This window comes from Xiphophorus maculatus, chromosome 13, assembly GCF_002775205.1.
Source record: "Xiphophorus maculatus strain JP 163 A chromosome 13, X_maculatus-5.0-male, whole genome shotgun sequence".
NCBI lineage: Eukaryota > Metazoa > Chordata > Actinopteri > Cyprinodontiformes > Poeciliidae > Xiphophorus > Xiphophorus maculatus.
In genome coordinates, this window is record NC_036455.1 from 12,174,943 (window position 1) to 12,197,945 (window position 23,003).

Genomic DNA, 23,003 nt, shown 5'->3' on the forward strand with positions numbered 1-23,003 from the left:
TCTTCCATCATCAAGTGAGTCAATGCAACAGCAAAGGCGGAAAAAAAACCTGACCGTCGAGTAACGGATTATCTGAGGAGGTAGATGCAATGATAACTTGCTCAAAACAGGAAGGTTTACCAGCTCTCAATGGATCACAACCGCAATCTTCAAGTTTTAGAGATTACATATGAGTGATGAGTCGATTCAGACACTCCAGGTTGTTTTACAAACAACCAACACGACAACCAACAGTGAGTAGCAGCAAGGTGGGGAAGAAAAACAAAACCCGGAAGCACACATGACAATCAACTTAAAGGGACAGCTTAAAGGGAAGGTGATTGAGTCATGGCGGACACCTGGGTTACATTTACCTAAATATGATGATCAATCAAAGGATCTGAGCCTTAATATTCAGATTCTTTGATAAAACTCTATTTCTCTGCCTGCATCAGCATCTTTAGCTATTTGGCGTCTCTTTTCCATTCAGGCCTTTATTGATGCTTAACAACTATTACAGCTAAACATCCTGATTAATTAACATGGTTAAACATCCATCATAGGAGACAAAACAGCAAATATTTTCTGCATTCAGATGCACTAAAGCAGGGGTGTCAAACTCCAGTCCTCAAGGGCCGCAGTCCTCCAGTTTTTAGATGTGCCACAGGTACAAAACACTGGAATGAAATGGCTTAAAAACCTTCTTGTGTAGATCAGTTCTCCAGAGCCTTGCTAATGACCTAATTATTCTATTCAGGTGTGGTGCAGCAGAGGCACATCTAAAAGTTGCAGGACTGCGGCCCTTGAGGACTGGAGTTTGACACCTGTGCACTAAAGCATCAGTTAAATCTGGTGTTTTTATTAGTGGTCACACTGATTTTCATAATGATCTATACAAATCTTTTCCAAAGACTGCAAAAATACATAAGAGGTAAGAAAAAAAATGTGACAAAAATATAACTACTGGACCTCAGCATTAGTTGTTGACATGATAAATGTATCTGTGCAAGAATTAAAGTCATGCCAGATTTTGTTACTAATATTAATGTTTGAATAAATAGAAGAAAAACTCAAATAAAACATAAAAATAGAACTACTTCAAAAGTGGTGATCAGATGTTTTTAAAAAGTTCACATTTAAAAATATTCTTGTCAAAAATCTATGAATCCCAGTTAAGTAAAATCCTCAAGATGACATTTCAAACTGATGCCGATCCTGATCTCGGTGCCTTAATGACAACCTGAAAAAATTAAGAAATAAACAATTAGAGTGACAAAGTAATGTTAGAAATGATCTCAGTGTTATAGCACTTTCCAAATAATTAAAACATTTAAGTATCTTATCAGTCATTCAAATGTTTTCAAATATTACTCTTTTGATCACAAATATTTTGTTATGAAGTGGGAGGTTGATGGTGAGGAGAGAAGCGGTAGACCCAGATTGAAGTGAAAGAAATTATGATTTAATGGTGAAAAGCACAAAATACAAGGAGCAATCAAGGGAACACAGGTGGGATTAAATGCACAAGGGGTAATCAGGGAACATGAGACACAGCTGGGAGCAATCAGGGGGTAGACGACACAGAGACTCAACTGAACACAGAAACCTAAATTAATACACAGAAAAACCAAAACCTTACACATTTAGTTTCATTTGCCAGTTATATTAATATAAGTGCATTTCTGCAGTATTTCACAAAATTCACTATCTAGTAATTTCTCAGAATCTGAGAGTAATCACTTGGGAATCATTGCTTACATTGATGCATCCAAAACATTATCTTTTTTTAACCTAAAAAACATGCAGTTCTTCCATATTCAGATTGAAAGTGACTTTGTTTTATATATGAAATTACTCACTTCATTTCATTTTTGGAAAGCATTTCTTCCTGAGCCTCACAAAGCTTCACAGCTGGAAGTCAAACAAACTGTTAGGAAGTTTCTGTTTTATACTGAATGTTGCAACAAAAACCTGCTGAAAAAACTTCTTATCAAAAACAGAAACTATTTAGCAAATAAGTATTTTATACATGTTTTACTCACCATTTATCATACGCCCGTTTTTACCTGAAAAACGATACACAATTTGAGCTGTTATATTAAAAAACTGTATATAAAGTTTTCAGGTTTGACTTTTATTATGTAAAATTATGCATTTTTATTTACATTTAGGTAGCGCCACCTTCCAAAAATAAAAGTCCATGTCTTTTTTTTTTCTTTTTTTTTGTCAAAAAATCACTTTTGGATAATAATAACTTTAGGAAGGTGATGTTATTATTAATAAAAGATTATTTAAGTTTGGCTTTTTTTTTCCAACTCATCTCAAAATCTAAAATAATCAAACAAAATTTGCTGATTTCTCACCGTTATTCTTTCTCAACGTGTAAACGTATCCAGACAGAGCCAAAGTTGCAAGACATAGAATTACAACTACGATCAAAGAAATGATGAGCACATATGAATAGCCTGTGGATTAAAAAATAAAAATATGCACGTTAATCCCCCTTGTGCTAAAATCAACATTTACAATGAGTAAGATTGTTTATAGTCTACTTATGTTGCTTTGCTGTTATTTATACTATTACTGTACGCAGCTGCATACTTCTATACTCGTGTAAAAATACAAAAATTGCAGCACCTCTAATCTACAGTTTATTTCCCAAAATTATCCTTCACTTCTCATTTTATTCTCACCATAGTTGCTCCGTATTTGTGTTTTCTCCAGTTGGATAACAAGGTCATCTTTGAGACCAAAGAGCTGAAACACACATTTATGTTTTGTCCAGTCCTTAGTTGGAACAGATGACAGGTCAATGTAAATACTCATCTGGAAGGTCCCATCATTGTTAGGAAGAATCTCCTGTTTATCTACACCCTCATGAATCTCCTCTTCACCTTTCCTCCAGAACATTTCAGCTCTGCTAGGATAGAAACCTGTAGCGTGGCAGCAGACTGGAGAGGATGGAGACTTCTGGAGGAAAGACACTGAAGGAACATCTGTGGAGAAAAATACAATAGTTATATTGGTTATAAGGTGGTAGCACAAAAAGTTGAAAATAAGAGAAAGGAGAGTAAAACACACTCTCCTCATCATAAAACAGAGAAACTCGGTGAACAAGAAAGTCCTCAAAACCTCAGACTTGAAAACTGATTTTATAATTTCACAGGTATAGTACTAAACACAAAAGTGCACATAGAAAATTTACAAAAACAGTCAGTAATGTAAAACATATAAACATGTGACAAATAGGTCACTGTAAAAAAAAAAGTGCTGAATACTAAACTATGCATCATTTTACCTGTTTTCAGCAGAGAGTTCTTCCCATACTCCAAATATTTTTTCAGCCAATCAGGACAAATTTGGGTGATGTAGTTTTTTGTCAGTGCCATCTTCCTTTTGTCATTGTCCCATTTGTTTTTGGTGATTGAAGCCTGATATACTGGAGGAGATCATCTCTCTGTTTTCAGGTCTAATGCGATGAAGTCCTCTCCATCATAACCAAAGTTTTCCCAACCTTCAACTTCTTCATATTCATCATTAAACTCACAACCGTACATATTCTGGAAGATGTGAACACCTGAGAAACAGAAACCATCATTAGATTTTCAGTGGCTGTGAATGTTGTTTTTCAACAGACAGAGCAGGTCAGAGGGTACAAGCCAGATTATTTCTGCCATTGCTTTGAAATTTAAAAACCACATTTTCACCAAACGTAGAAAAGAAATAATTTAACATTATGGCTCATTTGAACTGTGTAAATACGTATGGCAAGCAAATGATTTTGTGCAATTTCCTAAAGAGCCTTTATGTAAGTTTAAGAAGAGAACATCAATGAAATAACTAATAATCTCACTCATGTCGGAACAGTCCTAATAATATTGAATAAAATGCCATAATCTTATTAATAAGACAAGCCTGATATTCTAACAGTAGTAAACTGACAAACCTCCAGTTTGGTTGAAGCGCTGCTTTGCAACTTCAATACCATCTATAAAAGATTTCTGGGTTCTAGATAACTCATGTGTTTGAAAGTCCCAGTACTGTGGATCATCCTCTGTGACTTTCTTCATCCAGTCCTGTTTGGGTTTTGCTTCCCTGATGTTGCTGTCATAGTACATGACCTCGTTTCCATCAACCAGACCAACAGCCACAAACTCTGGAAAGTTTTTGATTCCAGATGATGCAGTATAAATATACTGCAGAGAATGATGCACTGCAAGGAGAAACAATATTACAATTTCAATTTTTGGAATTTGAAACTGGTTGCAATAAAATCTTTGTGAAGAGATAAGAAAAAAAACAAATAAATATAGGACTCCAAGGGATATCACCAACCTGTCCTGAACAAAGATTAGCTTTGATGATGAGTGAAAGACGGCTACCTGACTATCTGCTGCAGTTTTTTTGTTTGTTTTTTGAAAATTTTATGACATGTTGCCATTTTTTGTTGCCTACATTTTCAAGCCTTCTGTAGGATTTGAACCTAATGCTTTGAACCGTTTCTTCTTTTTTCTAATTCTGCATCTAGTTGAATACAATTACCAACATTTTCCATCAAATATATATTTTTTATTTTTCATGTTTCATTACCAACAATAAAGAAATGTATGGCACTGATATGGTTTTAAACACCTCTTGGGCTAGTGCAGACTTGAACATAACCTTTGAGCAGCAAGTCAAGTTTACTCACATACTCAGCAGTTCCAACACAATCAACACATTTTTGCATAAAGGGTCGAGGTCAGGGGTCGCTGCCGGGGTCATCTGCTACCCTCGAAATCTGATTGGCATAAACAAACTGCCAATCAGTTTGTTTATATTGTATGTTAGCATTTCAGAACTGCACCAATTTATTCTGAAGAAAATTGTTTTTTCCTTTTTTAATTACTTGTTGCAGTCCACACCCCATGTCAGTATGGCAGAAATGCTCTTTTAATTGTTCTATAATTACCATTAATAATAATAATAATAATAATTATTATAATGAGTAGCAGTCTCTGACTACTGCACAAGAAGACCTTTCATTTTGATCATAAATAAGAAAAAGGTTGTAATGATTCAAAGCTGTTGACTTTAAGTTGATAAGCTGAACAGAGTTAGCATAACGGTGGTAAGTTATACAGAGTTAAGTTTCACTAAGCTAAGCAAGCTAATCGAGGGACTGAGAAACATTTTCTTGTGCAATAAGCCTCTTTAACAAGGGATTCTACTGCAGTCCTCAAATGTTAAACAGAACCATGTGGCTTTTTTGGTAAAGTAAATGGTTTTGTTTTTTAAACTTTGGCCTTCTGTCAATTTTCATCTTAATACTATATATTTTGATAAAACTGCACCTTTACTGTGACACCCACCTGTAGTCTGTGACCTGCCTGGTCCTCCAAAATAAAATAAACTCTAGGCATGTTCCCATTGCCATTTGAGGAATTTACCCTTTTCTGGAGGGACGAGATAAAAATACTGATGGATTGGCTGCACATGTCTGACATCAATGTCCTGCTCTACTAAATGAGCATGTGTTGGAATATCACTGTATAATGCATGAAAATCCAAAATTGGCTGCATTAACTGCAGACAAATGGCTCAACAGTAGTTCCAAATTAAACATCTCAGAGTTGTTAGGTCTTGGCTAGAACACAACATCTAGAATCTGCACAACTTTGTCTAATACTGCTGTACAACTCCAATCTATTTTCACCGAAGAGACAGCTGCCTTCATCTCTTTTCCAAACTTTGACTGAAGAAGGCTTCAGTAAATGTACATGACAGTGCTGAGTAGGTCGTTTCCAATCTGTTGGTGAATATTTTCTGCTATAACTACTGGTCTAATGCAGCTACATAGATGTTTAAAAACACTGTTAACACCCCAGGAGGAACTGGTGGCAGATCTCTGCAGCAGTTGAGCTGCGTCATAATTAACAGCAATGCCTGAATATAGTCATAGTAGAGCAGAAATAACTCCAGAGCCTACCTTGTCAGCCACCGTGATAGAAATACAACTGCATAACAAATATTTCTAAACAACTTGTGAATTGAACTTTGAACTAGAGTCCTTCATAACAAAACAGTCCTTACACTTTCAGCCATCTGCTGTTCCAAACAGAACAATCTAGAAACTTAGATTAAACCCTGATTATTTCATTTAATAATTGTAGGCTTAATAACTTACCTGTTGCAGCACTGAGCTGCATAAGCAGTAGGATCAAAAAGACAAACATATAGATAGCCAGATCCACTATTGCTTGTCTAGTTTACATCCAAAATAATCCACTTAGTTTCTTTACACTAAAGGAAGAAGCACGAAACTAGAGAGAAAGAATAACAGCTGCAACGTCACCAAACATTATTTATTAAAGGGGCGGCATTGTGTACTTTCCACACACAAAGTGCCAGTACAATCAAGTAACTATGTTACCTTTAGTTCTTACAAAAATGTTGTACATATCAAACGTAGGTCAAAGTGTAACCCCAAATAAACTTTTTTCAGATAAACTGTCTAAATAGGTTATTAAAGGTTCTTTCTTTATTGATTGATAGCGTTTTTCTACATATAGTGACAAAGTGGATAAGTTGGAAACAGCGGGAACACAGCCATGCTTACACAAACTAAGAATGGCACATCTGGTACCACTATTATTGCTTTGCAACAAGAAGCTGCTCACCTTGAGTAAGAAAAATGGTACTGCTCCTGACATGCAGTTGCAAAGGAATGCCAAAGAAAAGAGTTACATTATTAAGGCATTTTTACTTGCAATGAGTGAGGAGCTTGCACCAAAATGCAGCTTTCTCCCACTGAGGAACACAGGGTGTTTATACACATCAGTTGTTCTCCAACCCTGTCATTACAAGATCTTCTCGTTTCTGTAACAGAAATATCTCATCATGTGGCGTTGCTCTGTCTTCTGCAACTCAGAGTTTTTAACGGTGAAGAATTTCTTCCTCTTCTGGACAGCCGGGAGGTTCTGGGTTTTTCCACACTTATGAAATGAGTTCAGCTTAAGCAAAAATAAATGCAATGTATAGAAAATACTTTTCATATCACATATATTGATTAAATGATAAAAACAAGTCTTTCTCGCAGGTTCTCTCCAACTTCCTCCCACAGTTCAAAAACATAACTGTGAGGTTAATGAGTCTCTAATATGACATGTCCACGATCTTTTCCCCAGGCCTCGACCTAAAACGACAGATTGATGGATGGCTGTTTGAGTCATATTTAAGAGGAAATTAAACAGAAACAAGTTGCAACAATAGGACTTTACCATTGACTGTCTGATGAAGCACTATCTTGGGAAGTTGAAGATGAAGTCTCAGTCATGCTATCTTGAGTGACTAGAAAAAACATGTTAAATAGTTATTTTTTATTTTCAGAGACAAAATAAATTTTTGTCAAGTTCTTTAGCTTTAACTTGTATGTTCACATTGTTTATACAGGCCCTCTTAGAAAAATAATCTTTTCTGTATTTGACGTCCCCTCTGGCGCAGTGCCCCTATGAGGCACAATAGTGCAAACCCACATTTTACGCCACTGGCTAGCTCTGACTATAAAAGTTTGTAATTACACTTGACAAGCCCTGGATATCAGAAAATATACCCATTGGTTCATCTGTCCTTTTACACTATCTTTGTGTTTGAAAGCACCTTTAACAGTTTGACTGTAGCTCATTTTTAACATTTACTAATGTTGAAAACAATTAGAGTCCATGAGTTATTCTGAGTTGACATTTCCTATTTTATACACATTTAACAAATGTCCTGCTAAAACATGTTTGACTATCTCAAATAAACTATTAAAAGTTTATTTTCTCCTGGGTTGCCCTGGTCATTTTCTCTTAACTCTTTTTTTATTTTTGGTAATTTTTTACCTAATGAAGCAGAGTAATATATAAGCTATTGATAAGGTGCACATATCTAAAATAAAAAAAATTTCAAAAAGATAATGTATTGCTTTCTTACCATTTTTTGTTGTCTGACAAAGAAATATAATCACAGCAGTGACCAGAACCAGAATCATCACAGCCACAATAACAGCCACAATAACAGCGATGTGTGAGATGGCAGAATTTACTGAGGAGAGAAACGAGAAAAGAATCAAAACCTGTGTGCTAAAGTGAACAGTTACAACGAGTAAGACTGTCAATACTCCATGCTATTTGGAATTTCATTTTTCTGAATATATTTACTGTAGTTGTAACTTTTAGTTTGTATTCCAAATAGGTACATGTGATTATGAACTAATAGTAAAAATGAATTTTACAGTAAAGAAAAACTACATTTTCTCTTTTGTATGTGGGAATAAAAACTACATGACTAAATTGTATTTGCTGAATTTTTAGTCTTCACTTTGTCCTCACCTTCGTTTGTCCTTATTTTCTTTCTCTCCAGTCTGGTGACAATATTATCTTTAAAACCAGAGAACTGAAACACACATTCATACTTTGCCCAGTCATCAGATGGAACAAATGAAAGATTCACATAAATACTCATTTGGAAGGTCCCATCATTGTTGGGGAGGATCTCTACTTTAATCACACCATCATGAATCTTCTCTCCATCTTTCCTCCAGAACATCTCAGCTCTGTTAGGATAAAATCCTGTAGCGTGGCAGCACACTGCAGAGGAGCTATTCTTCTGGAGGAGAGACACTGAAGGAAGATCTGAAGATAAATTAAACATTTGTAGTTATTATTAGCTTTAAAGACCATTTGTAATTAATATTCATTTCCAGTTTTACCATCTTGACACTTTTCATGTTACCTCCCCTGACTCATAGTAGTTGGGTCTACCAATATTTCAATATACCCTGAAAGCTTGATAAGTAGATTTTTGAAAAAGGCAATTTAAAATTGCAGTATGGTGCTTATACATATTGGTTAAAACTGTAACTATGTTGTGACAGTATAGTATAAGACATATTCTGTGAAAAATGATGATTTTTTCACATATGATTTTGTTCCAACTTTTTGGTCCACAGTAAGAGAAGATCACTGTTCTGCGCCTGCTTTTTAATAAATAAGTAAAACACATACTTTTGTAAAAGTTCATTTCTGCAGATTTATCATAGAAAATATCAGTGGCATGACAATGTAGTAAATACACAGGCCAGTATGTCCATGGTTAACTGTGGCGGATTTTTGTTAATACAAAAACATAAACATAGTTGCGTAGTTTACGCTACTTAATGTTTTATGTCATGTGTGCTCTGTTGTAGTACCTGTTTTCATCAGTGAGCTCCTCCCATAGCTCACATACGTCTTCAGCCACTCAACACATGTTTGAGTCAAGTAGATCTTCTCAAGTTCCTGTGCAACTCTATTATTTTCCCAATTCTGTTTGGTGTTGAAAGCTTGTGGTTTAGGAGCGATCCATGATTGTCCTTCCAGGTCCAGGGCAATAAAATCTTCTCCATCATAACCAAACTGATCATAACCTTTGACCTCTCCAGTCTCATCATCCCACTCACAGCCATACATCTGCTGAAAGATGGGCACTCCTGTGACAGAGACAGACTTTATTCAACATCAGTGTTTAAAATACAATTTATTAAATACCCTAAATGTGTATTTTATTGTGACAAACTGATTCATAAAACAGAGAAACCTTCAAACATATATTTTGAGCAAATATTCTAACTTTTTATTAATGTCACTACAGAAATAATATGTATATGGTGAAGTTACAGTTTACATTTGACTGTATTAAGCAAAAAAGGCAAAGACCTTTAAATAAACAATAACTAACAATCATGTTTAAAATAAACACTTAGATGATAATCTGCAAAGATCTATTAGGGAATCTTTGTGAATTCAGTGCTTGAAAAAAATGTTTGATTTAAGAAGTGAAACATAAACAAACCTCCACTCTGGCTGTAGCGTTGTTTTGCAATTTCTAGGTTTATTTTGAAGGTTCGCTGTTTAGCCAGACATGTCTCTGTTTCCTCCTTCCAGTAATTTGGATGTTCTGAACTCACTTCATCCATCCAATCCTGTTTAGGAATATTTTCATTTGTTCTGCTGTCACAGTAACTTATCTGAACATCATCCACCAACCCAACAGAGACGTATGATGGGAAGTTTTCTATTCCTGAAGATGCCGTGTAGAAATACTTCAGAGAGTGGGTCACTGTAAGAAAAAGACATTTCTGAATATTTTACAATTTCAATTCCAGTATGACTCAAAACTAATTTCAACTCAATGTATCATATTCTGACATAAAAAAATGACATCAAAAACATATCTAATTTTATAAATTCATGGTTATTCTTCTGTCCAAAAAGTAATTTTAAGCCAACTAATCTAGAAGCTTACCTTCCAAAAACAGCACCATTGTACAATTTTTACTCTTAACATATTTTTTTATTTTATTTTTATTTATTTCTAACATAATGGTGGCATAAAATCATGCACAAGAACAAGGAATGCAAAAGACACATATTCTTGTACCACAGTAATCTTAACATTACATAAAGGAGTAGGAAGAAGTAAGAAACTTATGAACTCCGACCCCATAAACTCATACAATATTTACAGATTGATAAATTCAATCAAAAATAAAAACAAACAGGTAAATTAATTTTCCATTTTATCTGGGTTTACATATGTCTAAGTTAATGTGTATACATCCATACCCACACACTCATATGCGTTAGCCTCAATTTATGTTTACACATTAGTGCTAACAAGCACAACCTTATTCTTACTCTTTTATGTTATTTTGTTGACAGTGTGTCTGGCAAATGTTGAAGAAGGCTTTAAATACAGACAAGATGCAGGCAGGAAGATTGGTATACTGTAATGCAAAGCCAAACCTGTAATGACAATCAGCCCAAATATTAATGACTGTTTGATAATGTGGGGGACCAGTTGCCGGGGACTTTAGATCAAGGACCCCCCTTCCATTAAAATTATTCTATTCTTGTTCCTATGAATATTTTGCTTTGTTTTGTTATTTAGAAGCACTGTGATTCATTGTCCATGTGAAGCTGTGCATTCATATATATGTAGATAACTATTCTGGCTGAGAGTGAAAGGAGTTTAGAAAAGTATCACTTTTGAACAGGCGCGTAGGGCAGCTTTGGGTCCTAAGTGCTTGCTGTGTTGAGGAAGCCGAGCCAGGAGATAGCAGCCTGAGTGTGATGCACGTTGGATTATGGATGTTGTTCGTGTTTCAAGAAAAAAAGGAAAGTAAAGAAAATTTACAACAACCGTATGTCTCGACATCATTTTTGTTCGAGTGTGCAACAATAAGCATAAAAATAAACAATTCTATAGACAGTGTCTGGAAAATATGGTGAAGGCATAAAAAATACTCATTTTTCAAAGTAACAATTGAATAGCAAACATGTACAGCATATTCACTTACAGTACATGTTCACTGGCTTTTAATTTATGCAAGATTTGCATACTCATCTATTAACCACTGTCCACAAATTAGATTTATTTTTAAATTATACAAACAGTTAGCTATAAAACAACAAGAGCAATTTAACTAGCTCAAACTAATATTTCAATTTTTTCTCTAAATTCAACATATAATGCAACTTTCAAATTCAATTCAATTAAAAAATACTTTACTAATTCCAAAGAGAAATTAAATGTTGTTGTAACTCATTAATTCAAATTCTTCAGAGTTATTGTAGATGGTGATGTAGCAGTCTGTATTACAGTGAATTTGCAGAAGCCTCTGACTGAAGATACTGTTTTTGTAAGACAGTCTAATAAAAAGGTTAGAGTTGTCCATAATTTTCTTGATTTTGTGTAAAACCCTTCTTTTCATCATTATCTCTACAGGATCCACAGAACCAGCCTTCTTTATCGAGTTCTTGTGCCTTTTTAGGTCCCTGGCTCTGATGCTGCTGCCCCAACAGATGACGGCAGAAGAGACAACGCTCTCAGCAGAGAAGACATAATTCTATTGAAATCTTAATACGACAGGTGCACAACATTGAGAAACCATGCAACATCCAGTAGTTTCTTATTTGTACAACTCCTTGCTCTCTCTAATCTTGACTTTGAGAAACTCTGTATTCTCGTCAATAATTCCCTCTCAAACTTCCTGAAGGTTCGTTTTGTTCAACCCTGCATGGCTCTTTTAGCTTCTTGTGATCATCTTTTCATATTTCTTTTTATTACAGGTTGCCTCTGAAGCAGGGGCTTATACAACGACAGACTACAAACTAATTTGTCAAGAGGAGGCCTTTCTTTGGAGACGTATGCATCCCTGACTCTCTCTAGAGACACCCAAACATGACATACCCTGAAAAAGCTTGGAAAATACAGTTCACAATGACATGGCACTAAGCTTAATGACTTATTAAACACATTTTGTCAGCACATAATGGGCAGAAATGAAACTACAAGAAACTATACATCCATGACATATAATTACTAACAAATGCCTTTTCAAATAGTGATCTCATGTTCCTTTTTCTTAAGAACAGCAGTAAATTTAAGGCGATAGGACCACTCTTTTACATTGAAATTACACATCAGATGTTAGAGTGACACCTATAGATAATAATCTGGACAGAAATCAGACAAAGAAAGCCAAGAGCTTTCTTGTAAAATGATTTACATAAGCAACTGCACCGTGTTTGTGAGGCTTTCATTCTGAAATCCTACAAGAAAGTCTTACCTAGTTTATAATTTTTAAATTTTTGAAATGTATTTGTTTTGATTGGGTAGTTGTAAACTTGCATCTAATCGCCATGCTTTCACTTTCACTTTGAAAGCTCTAGTAAACATGAATACCATGAATAGGATCGTGTTTTTCTGAGCCGGGACTGGACTGAGCTGACCACAGTGACCCATAAACGCTGGTCTGGTCTGATATTATCAAATGTGTTACTGACCTGCCACCACGTTTGGTAGATCAAGAAGAAACAGGAGCACGAACACAAGCATTTGAAGAAGACAATAGTTTTTTGTTAGTTTGGTTTCCGTAGTCTTGGGTGCTGCTCCAAAATGAACCGCTTTCTCAATGCAAGGGAGGGAATGACAAATGTATTGCACGGGAATCCAACACGTTTTGCGAGGGAACGCAAAAGAAAAAAGAACTTCTCAGGTCCGGTTCTTCGTTTTCCGCTTCTTCGTTTTCCGCTTCTTCTTCTTAGATTTTTCTGGCGGTTGGCAAATAGTTTCAACGGTGCACTACCGCCATCTTTTGAATTGGAGTATGAACCAGAATTGAAAAATTATTTTTAACTTCAAAGTTCTGATTTTATAAGAAGCTGAAAATAATTTAAACGATATAATCCAACCAAATTAAACTACTTTTTGCTCACAAGACGTGTAATAAATAAAATGTATTTCTCTGATATTTTATACCTTCCATAAATGCCTGTTTAACTGTCTCTTAATTGACCATACTCATAAAGGCCCTTTTGCTTTCCCATTCTGTTCAGACTACAGTTCAAACTTGTATGATCAAATCTAAATCTTTCTCAAATATTATCTTCCCTCTTTGCCTCTTACCCATGGTTTTTTGTTGCCTGAAAGGTAACAATGGAGAAAATGTGTTTGGTACGTTATGCTTTTCAACAATTGATGTTCACCTAAAAATGTTCACTGTACAAAAATGCTGCTCCTAAATTAAGTATACTAAATCTTGAAATACTTGAAATGCACAGCCAGTATAATAAAATTACATATTTTTATTATGGATATTTTCTCTTTAATGTAAATTAAATATAAATTTTGCTGGGTAGCCATTATGTTCATGCCTGTTAATCTCAATGGTTTTATTATCCTACTCAAAGCCAGACAGGACCTGGTAAATTTAACTCCTGAGAAGCAGACAGACTATTGTCAGACTTCACAACTTGATCCCAATGTTTTTGACATTACACACAAGATAACAATGCAATAAAAATATGACTCAATCTAGATTAAAGCGTAACAGTTCTAGCTCTTTACAGTTACGTTACAGTGTCGAGTGTTGGTGAACTTGCCTATGTGAAACGACATGATGGGCCAAGATAAACATTTGTTGAAACCAGTTTAAAGGTCGACATTCTGCAGAGACCTGCTAATGAACCGTGATTTCATTCAGGTGTGATGAACTAAAACTAAAACATGCAGGACATTGGCCACTAAGGACTGACTTCAAACACTAGATGTTTTGAACTTTTGATCAGGATGTACCAGGGAAGGTTTCACATCCTGAGAAGACCCAAAACTCACCGGAGGGACAACATCTCCAAAATACCTGTTCTTAAGAAGCTAAAAATGCTGTCAAAAACTGCATCCCAAATTAACTTTGAAAGGAATCCCATACCTCTAATTTTCTTTTAATCGTTTTTTAAATTTCTAAAGACAACATGTTTCCATTTGGCCACAATAAATAGAACAACCTGTAGCATGTTTGGAGATTATTTTAAGTGTGCTATTTAAACTAGTGTGACCATTGATATAATATCTTCTTTCTTTATTCTGCTACATTATTTTAATATATGGTGGAGTATCATTAAAGGAGACCACACAAGGATTTTATTGCTTTGTGTTAATTTTATTTGTATATTTTTGGTCTTTCAACTCCAGTAAATTTTATCCACTTTATGCTACAAGTCACAGCCAAAGCACAATGTTATTTTTTAACAAGCACTAATTCCACATTCGAAAGACTTGGTGGAATTAAATGTAATTGCAATCTTGTTTCTCTTTATTTTTGCACATTTTTTAACCTTTCTCAAGTATTTTTTAAATTGATTTCAGCTGAATTTTACTTCACTCATAAGGAGCACTAAATTGCTGTTGCTTTTTCTCTACTTGTTTTTCCACAGTTTGATGTAAATTTGGTTGGAGATTGATATTTTTTTACTACTTGCATTAAAAAGAGATATTGCTGTAGGAACGAAGGAGCTTGCACATGTTACTTTTTATACAAGGAAGTCTGAGTCTGATGCCAGAAGACAGAAACTGGAACTCAGCATGTAAAGAATAAGAAGTATCAGCAATAATGGCTTTAGTTTTCCTAATGATTTGTTTTTTTACAGAGTTCTGTAAGTGAGCATTGATCAACCCCTAAGATCTTATTGCTAGTATGTAATACTCTGCTAAGGGCATTTTTTGGTCTAATACTAAGATTCCCAAACCAACAGTGGAGGGAAAAGGTAAACACAAAAATGATGAAAATGATCAACATTTACTAGCGATCTGAGTGATCTATGCTAAAAAAAAAAAAACTATGCTAATGCCTCTGCATGCGTATAGCATCAGGATACTGTCTTTCTGTAGTTGAATTTATTGTGATTAAAGTAACAATTTCACAGAGTTTGCCGCCCTAATCCAAGGTAGCAGCTCAGGCTTTTATTCACTGTTCTCAGCACTAACATAACAATAACCTTTGTATATCATGAGACCACAGGGGCCTAAGCATAAAGCGTGCGTGCACACAAAAAATGTGCAGCGCCATATTTTACGCACAAGTCGGCATGTATAAAAATTAACTTTGCGTCAAAGTTTGTAAATACGCACACTTTTTTGCTGGCATGAAAATGTGCGGCAGTCACTTTCTGTGGATAATATCAAACTACAAAGCGTCAAAACTCACCTAAATACACTGAAATCTGATTACATTCGGTGTTATTTAGACCAAGAAGAATCAAACCCGATGTTTTTCACGATTTTAATATTTTATTGTTTAAACAATGAAACTGAACCACATTTACCCTCAGACAATAAGCTAACAAGGACACAAAATAAAGCAAATAAAAATAAAAGTATATGAAAACGTCGCTCTAATCTAAATAGTACTTTTTCTCAGTTTTTGTCTCATAAAGATGTAACGCATCGGTCCGTGTGCCAAAGCGCATGAAATGCATCTGGGTCATTTCATTCTCACTAAAAGAAGAAAACAGGATTTTAACTCAAACCTGCTGATTAAAAATAATCAACAGGTTTGATTATTTTTAAGATGATCAAGGTATGTTTACAATCACACGTTTATAAGTAGCTGCGTAAAGGTGAGCCGAGTAATAGTGGCACCGCGCTTTGGCTCTGATGGAGAACCTCGCCATTGGAAGGATTCAGAGGGAGCAATTGATCTGTAGCCCAATTACACCGTTTTAACATGGGTAAGGGCCCCTGAGTTCATTAAACTCATCAAGTTATAAATAATAATTTTAGTACACTCTCGTGTTTTAAACTTATGTTGAGTTTAGAGTAATAATATACCCGTATTTCTTTCCCTTCTCACCAAATAGTAGACTTAAACAGAAATAACACACTCTAAGTATAGTTCTTAATAAATCAAACGTACACCTGTATGAGAATTAAACATGTATTAAACACATTAACAAATGCACAAACTGTGAAATACTTCACTCTTTTAAGTTCACACAATATATTAATTAATGTGGGCCCACAGTTCTAAGTTCACCTAAGCCGGCAATACTTAACTAAAATAGTGTCCCAACAAAACAAAAAGAAACCCCGTTGCAGGCCTGTTGTGAAGCTGGAACTTGGCGCCCCTCTCCGAGTGAAACCCCGAGCCCTTTCAACACCTCACCCGTCCTCAGTCCAGCCAGCAAGATGTCCTCAGGCCCCAACCAGTCCGGTAGTCCTCAGGATTCGGGAACAGAGACGTCCAGCGTAGCCCAGTCCTCCAACCACTCCACCACTCTTTCCACATGCGTAGCTCGCTGCTCCAGGCGCTACTCCATAAAGCTCCCACTTCGGAAACTTTAACTGAACTGTCCGTTAGCCGGGTTAGCTAACAGTCCTCAACGGCTATTCACTGAGTTAGCGAATAATAAATGCCTCAGCGAGCATTACATATAGTGTTCAGTGAGCTCCGGTCTGGAACTCACAGCAGCGGTAAAACAGAGCGTAGGGTTGATATACTTTCACCGACTGTCGAGCTGAAAGCCGAATTATGTACAAACCCGTTCGCTAAATTCTGTCATGTCTTCTCTCTTTTTCGTGATTCTCCCCTCTCTTCCTGTCTCTCCCCTCTTCTCTCTCCTCTCCTCATGACCCTCAGCCAACCACGGACCAGTCAAGTTCCTTTGATCTACCCCACTTCCTCCCGCAACATGAGCCTTTCAAAATAAAATACAGTGAAAATTACTTTTTAAAGAACCTGAAATACAGTTTCTGGTTAACACTGATTAATAACATTTTTAGCATATTTAAGCAACACATTCTAAACTATCACTCCTTTGAACTTAATTCCTTACAAACACCTTTAGTTTGGACCGGGTTACAGATCAAAGATCATATTGATCTGCTGGGAAATGTTGATGATGGTTTATGAGCGTTTAGATTACTCAGACTGATCATCCTGGAGCTCTGAGCCAAACTTAAAGAGCCATCCGCGGTACCGGTACCGGTCCAGCTGCAGTCATCCTTCAGTCGAGTCACCCGCTTTGTGAATGCGCCTTATGGACATAAAGCATCTATTATTTGGAATAAACGTCCACATTCCCACTAAAATGACTCTCTGACACGCTGTCTGTCTTTAAATCCCGGCTGAACGCGCTACTGTTCAAACAGGCATTTGCACGATCTCTTTATTTATTTATTTGGATTTTTATTTTTTTTTTAATTTATTTTTATTTTTGTGAAGTGACCTTATGTGTCTTCAAAGCACCTTTTAAATAAAAATATATAATTATTATTATCATAAATACTTATTGCTTCACGTGGTGCCAGACTTCCGGGTATTAATACTAATTTACATGTATTTATGGAGGCGACAGGGCGGAGCAGCCGCTGAGCTCTGTTTCCCGCAAATTATGATTTTTAAAGGAAAGGTGCGCGGTCACTTGCGTGCGCATGACTTTATGCATCCGATTTTTTTTTTTTTTTTTTTGTGCGCCGCCCTTTTCTAAAATTTTCCGTACGCCAAGTTTTAGTGTGAAAACTGCGCACTCTTTTATGCATGAGGCCCCAGATCTTTTCTCTATTAAGGGTGATTTTTTTTAATACAAAAAACTGTTAAATCAGACTTTCTTTTTGTTCAGACTAAAGAAAATCATGCCCATCTTATCAGATGTGCTGAATATATTATGATCTAGAAATTTGAATAAACACTTTATTTAAAAACAGCAAAAATACACAACAGATAAAACAAACAAACAAAAAGATACTTATACTGGGTTTGACATTAATATCTGGATTTGGTATGAGAATGCATCGGAGTAAGTATCAATTCCCTTGAAGGTAATTTAGTTTTACTAATATTTACAAATATTTGATTACATATGAGAAAAAATTAAACTCAGACATAGAACTACTTCAAAAGTAGTGACTTAGTGTTTTTGTAATATAGAGTTACATCTTCAGAGGACCAAGTTACTAAAATATGAACATTTTCCAAAGGATGTTCATTTAAACTTTTTATAAATTCCAGTTAAGTAAAATCCCAGGGATAATTTCTTTAATGTTCACTTGGTGGATGTGGTGACACTGATTCTCATCTTAGTATTTATAACACCAACCTGAAAAATAAAAAGATACACAAGTAGTTAGCAATTTTGTTTATTTTTTATAATATCTTCTGAATGCTTAAAATATTTTCAGTCATGTTTTCTGACATCACTTTGCCTCAACTATTTTATTAACTTTAATTCAGAAACAGTTCAGTCTGAGGTCTTATATTAAAAACTGTAGGACCGTTCCCAGACTTTCTTTTTATCATGTTAGTAACAGTTTTGCGTCTTTCACAAACTGTCTTTTAGACTTACATTATTTTTAGCTCAATCAAAAAAATTAACATTTAAAATAACTAAAAAGACAATTTGTTGATTTCTTACCACAATTTCTCCACAGGCATAAATGGTATACAGCAAGACCTATTGCTCCACCTGTCGTTACCCAAATTATGGTGATAAAATAACTAAATTTTCCTGTGGAGAAAAAAGAAACAAATGAAAATTTGCCCATTAAACACACATGTGCTAAAATTACCAGTAACAATGAAAGTAAAGATTGTTTAAAGTCCATGTATGTTGCTGTTATTACAGTTTCTATATGTTTGTGAGTTTGATTTGCTATCGGTCACCCTGATATATGATGCGTCTGTAGAAGTCAAAATAAAGTTTACAGTAAAATAAGATCAACACAAACTGTACATTTCTGCATTCATAAGGCAATTTCCAAAAATGTTTTCCATATCACATTTATTCTTACCATCATTGGTTTGAATTTTTTCTGGCTCCAGTTTAATGACAAGATCTTTGAGACCAGAGAGCTGAAACACACATTCATACCTCATCCAGTCATTAGATGAAATGGATGAAATATTTAAGTCAACACTCATCTGGAAGGTCCCGTCATTGTTGGGGAGGATTTCTCCTTTGTTCACATCCTCATGAATCTCCTCTCCATCCCTCCTCCAATACATTTCAGCTCTGCTGGGATAGAAACCAGTAGCGTGGCAACTGACTTGAGAGGATGAAAGCTTCTGAAGGAGAGATAATAACCAGGGAAAATCTGAAAAGAACAATAGAGATATTTCAATGACTTAGCCACCCATTTTGAGTTAATACATAAACATATTGTACAACTATGTGAAAACAGATAAGAACAAAGGAGAAAGTAAGAGGCACAAAAACCCAACTTGATGACAAAGGAAGTACTCCAATCCCTGGACTTACAAACAATGTTTAAAGTATTGAGGGTTTAGAGCTTAAAATGCATGAAACAGACTTGAAGAAAACAGCTTATATGTAGAAAGCAGACAAAAAAAGTAAACATTGTTGAATGGAAAAATGTGACAAAAAAGGTCATTGTACATATATATATATATGGTATACTTTAAGAAGTTTAAATATGGACACAGAGTGCAGAATACTAAACAGTTTGTTGTTCTACCTGTTCTCTTCAGAGAGTTCTTCCCATACTCCAAATATTTTTCCAGCCAATCTGGACAAGTTTGGGTGATGTAGTACTTTGTTTCTGCCATCTTCCTTTTGTCATTGTCCCATTTGTTTTTGGTGATTGAAGCCTGATATACTGGAGCAGACCATCTCTCTGTTTTCAGGTCTAATGCGATGAAGTCCTCTCCATCATAACCAAAGTTTTCCCAACCTTCAACTTCTTTATATTCATCATCAAACTCACAGCCATACATATTCTGGAAGATGTGAACACCTGAGAAACAGAAACCACAAAGAGACTTTCAGCGGTTGTGTGAATTAATGTAGCACATTTCAAATGTTAGGATAAATAATTATCTGGCATATTACAGTGAAGTGGTTTTAATCTCTCATCTGGAAAGATCTGACAACACTAAAATATTGCTACCTTATCAATACGTGAAGCCTGTTGTGTGAATGTATTAGAGCAAACTGACAAACCTCCAGTTTGGTTGAATCGTTTCTTTGCAACTTCAATGCTGTTTATGAAGGACATCAGGGTTCCAAATAACTCCCGAGTTTGAAAGTCCCAGTACTGTGGATCATCCTCTGTGACTTTCTTCATCCAGTCCTGTTTGGGTTTTGCTTCCCTGATGTTGCTGTCATAGTACATGACCTCGTTTCCATCAACCAGACCAACAGCCACAAACTCTGGAAAGTTTTGGATTCCAGATGATGCAGTGTAAATATACTGCAGAGAATGATGCACTGTAAAATAACACAATATTGGGATTTCTGTTTTCAGAGTTTAACCCTTCAAGTAAAAACAGATAAACAATGCAACATATGCACACAAAAATAAAAACAGTGACAGTAAATAAAGAAAATTTACCAGTTTGTTCTCCTCTTTTGAGGAAGGAAATATGCCTGCCTTGACATTGAAGACATGTTTTTAATTTTAGTTTTAAGATGAGATTATAAAAGGAAAGAAATCATTACCTGGCAGCTGCATGACCAGTGTAAGCCAGTCTTTGCTAACTACAGTTTCCCTTTTCTGAATGACTTGAATGTTAGAATCATGTCTGAATGACCCTCATTCCGGTCAAAGCAAACTATTAGTGGCAGCAAACAAAAAGTTAACAGTTTACAGTCAGTACTTTTACAAAGGTACCACTCTGCAGAACTTTGTGGATATTCCAGATTGGTTACTTTTACCAATGCACAGAAACAAATTGAGCTAAAATAATCTAAATAAAATATTAGCCTGTGAACTTATTGCTTGTAAATCAGCCTTGGTTCTTTGACAGAACCACTTAAGTTTTGTTTAGTAAAATAACTTGAACATTATCAGGTGCTATTCAGGAAGTATTTGTTAGAATCTTAACTTAACAAACCTTTAACCTTAGGTTTAAGGTGTAAATGAAAGCGCCACGAGTTTATCTCTCTGGACCATAAATGTTGCGTGGGATCTCAGCAGAACAGAACCGGTGAGAATAAATCTTTCTGCTGAAACTCTGCTCTACACAACACTGTAAACTTTTAAACTCATTAGAGTTCATTACACATATAATCTATACAGTGCAGCAGAGCAATATGCTTCTATTTTGGAAAAAAAAAACTTCATAGATGCATTGACTAATCTTAAATAGATAAACAAAAATATTAAATTAGATAAAAATTAATTAGATTTTTAAAGAAAACTATTTAACAAAATGTTTTTATTGATAAACAATCCTTTTTCTCAAAAAGAGTTAAATACTGGACACACATCAGAAACCTCTCTCAAAACTGCACAAGTTGTGAGGCTAAAAAAAAAATAAATATATATATATATATATATATATATATATATATATATATATATATATATATATATATATATATGTGTGTGTATATATACACTGCTCAAAAATAAAGGGAACACTTTAAGTGTTAAACACCTGTTTAAGTGTTCCCTTTATTTTTTTGAGCAGTGTATATATATATATATATATATATATATATATATATATATATATATATATATATATATTATTTCTGACTCACCTGATATTGCACTTTGTATTCCCTGTAAAACCAGGAAAATAGACCAGATGCTCATTTTAGCCTTTTCACAGCTACATTTTTATAATTTATAATTTTCCTCCTCTTCCCTTCTGAAGAAACTCTGGAAAGAAGGAAGATCAGTTGGGAATGTAAAGTTCACCTTTCAAAGGAACCAATGAGAGACTCCAGGTTGTCAGCGTCACTCACCTGGTTATACAACATGGTGACGTTTTTAATGACGGTGACAGTAAATCCTGACTGTACTCTGTTATTTGGACAAGAGTGAATAGAAGATGACATTATCATAAATTTGAAGATCTTTTCTTTTTTTGCTTTATTATAAATGTTGGAGGAAGAGTTATTTTTGTTTTATTTCTGTTTGGCTTGAACATAATACTAATTAGAAAACAGTTATAGAAAATGAGGCCCACATGTTGACTCTGCATACTTTTATAACTTATAACCTGCTAAAAAAAAACTTTTCTAAGCAATTAATTAATGCTTTGCACATTATTATTACTAAAAGTTATTTACAGTAAAGTAAGGTGAGCAGAAGAGGAACATGTGAACATAAGTAGCACTATAGTGCTTCCTTTAGCCAGTTACTATTGTCTCTGTTTTCCCGTTTTTCTCTGATGTTTGTTTCCAGATTATCACTGTGAGTTTATGAGTGACTGGATAAACTGTAGTTGAGATCTGCTCACACCTTTGGACTATAAATTGAGTAGCAGGTACCAAAGGTCATTTTGTTGACACTAAAAGATAAAACACCCAGTAAAACACATAGAAATGAGTGTATATAGTGGAGATCCAGGTTTTGTGCATAATAACAGCAGGAACAGTCTTTGTCTTCTCTGCAGGATCTTTATGATGTCATTATGTAGGAAGTGATTTGTTTTTCATGCTCTTGAGAATTTCTTTCTCACCCCCTGCCTGTTATAAAAGTCCAAAAGCTGGACCTGACTCCTCCCTGGTATAGTTCTTAACTACGCCTGATCTTTCTCTGATCACCAGCTTCTCTGTTCACTTTATATGCAGGTTTATAAAGACCGGTATATATTTTTTCCTGTCTGTTTAGCTTCCTCTGTCTCATGAGTATTGTTTGGATTTCTCTACCTTCTCTGCTCTGCTTCCTGTTTTTATATTTTCTTTCCACTTTTTGTAAATCTGCCTTATATTGTT

General features: G+C 35.1%; 2 protein-coding genes and 1 pseudogene across 4 annotated transcripts; all 3 read right to left on the reverse strand.

The window, feature by feature from the left end:
• Window positions 1–753: 753 nt before the first annotated feature.
• Window positions 754–6,243, reverse strand: LOC111610384 (annotated as a pseudogene).
• A 66-nt stretch (window positions 6,244–6,309) lies between these two features.
• LOC102224240 (class I histocompatibility antigen, Gogo-B*0102 alpha chain-like) lies at window positions 6,310–17,464 on the reverse strand. Of its 2 annotated transcripts, none has more exons than XM_023344396.1 (7): window positions 16,484–17,464; window positions 9,832–10,098; window positions 9,191–9,469; window positions 8,331–8,633; window positions 7,933–8,043; window positions 7,239–7,308; window positions 6,310–7,153 (listed from the first exon to the last, which is right to left on the reverse strand). In XM_023344396.1, exons 2-7 carry the CDS (start codon window positions 9,953–9,955, stop codon window positions 7,114–7,116), a joined length of 927 nt encoding a protein of 308 aa, XP_023200164.1. In that variant the 5' UTR covers window positions 9,956–10,098; window positions 16,484–17,464; the 3' UTR covers window positions 6,310–7,113. The 2 variants fall into 2 exon arrangements, with proteins under 2 accessions (XP_023200164.1, XP_023200163.1); XM_023344395.1 differs by having other exon boundaries at window positions 16,375–17,462.
• Window positions 17,465–17,988: 524 nt separating this feature from the next.
• On the reverse strand, window positions 17,989–21,954 carry LOC102223985 (H-2 class I histocompatibility antigen, Q9 alpha chain-like). Of its 2 annotated transcripts, none has more exons than XM_023344402.1 (6): window positions 21,822–21,954; window positions 20,277–20,486; window positions 19,792–20,070; window positions 19,108–19,410; window positions 18,732–18,824; window positions 17,989–18,416 (listed from the first exon to the last, which is right to left on the reverse strand). In XM_023344402.1, exons 1-6 carry the CDS (start codon window positions 21,874–21,876, stop codon window positions 18,397–18,399), a joined length of 960 nt encoding a protein of 319 aa, XP_023200170.1. In that variant the 5' UTR covers window positions 21,877–21,954; the 3' UTR covers window positions 17,989–18,396. The 2 variants fall into 2 exon arrangements, with proteins under 2 accessions (XP_023200170.1, XP_023200169.1); XM_023344401.1 differs by having other exon boundaries at window positions 17,990–18,416; window positions 20,277–20,543.
• Window positions 21,955–23,003: the final 1,049 nt, after the last annotated feature.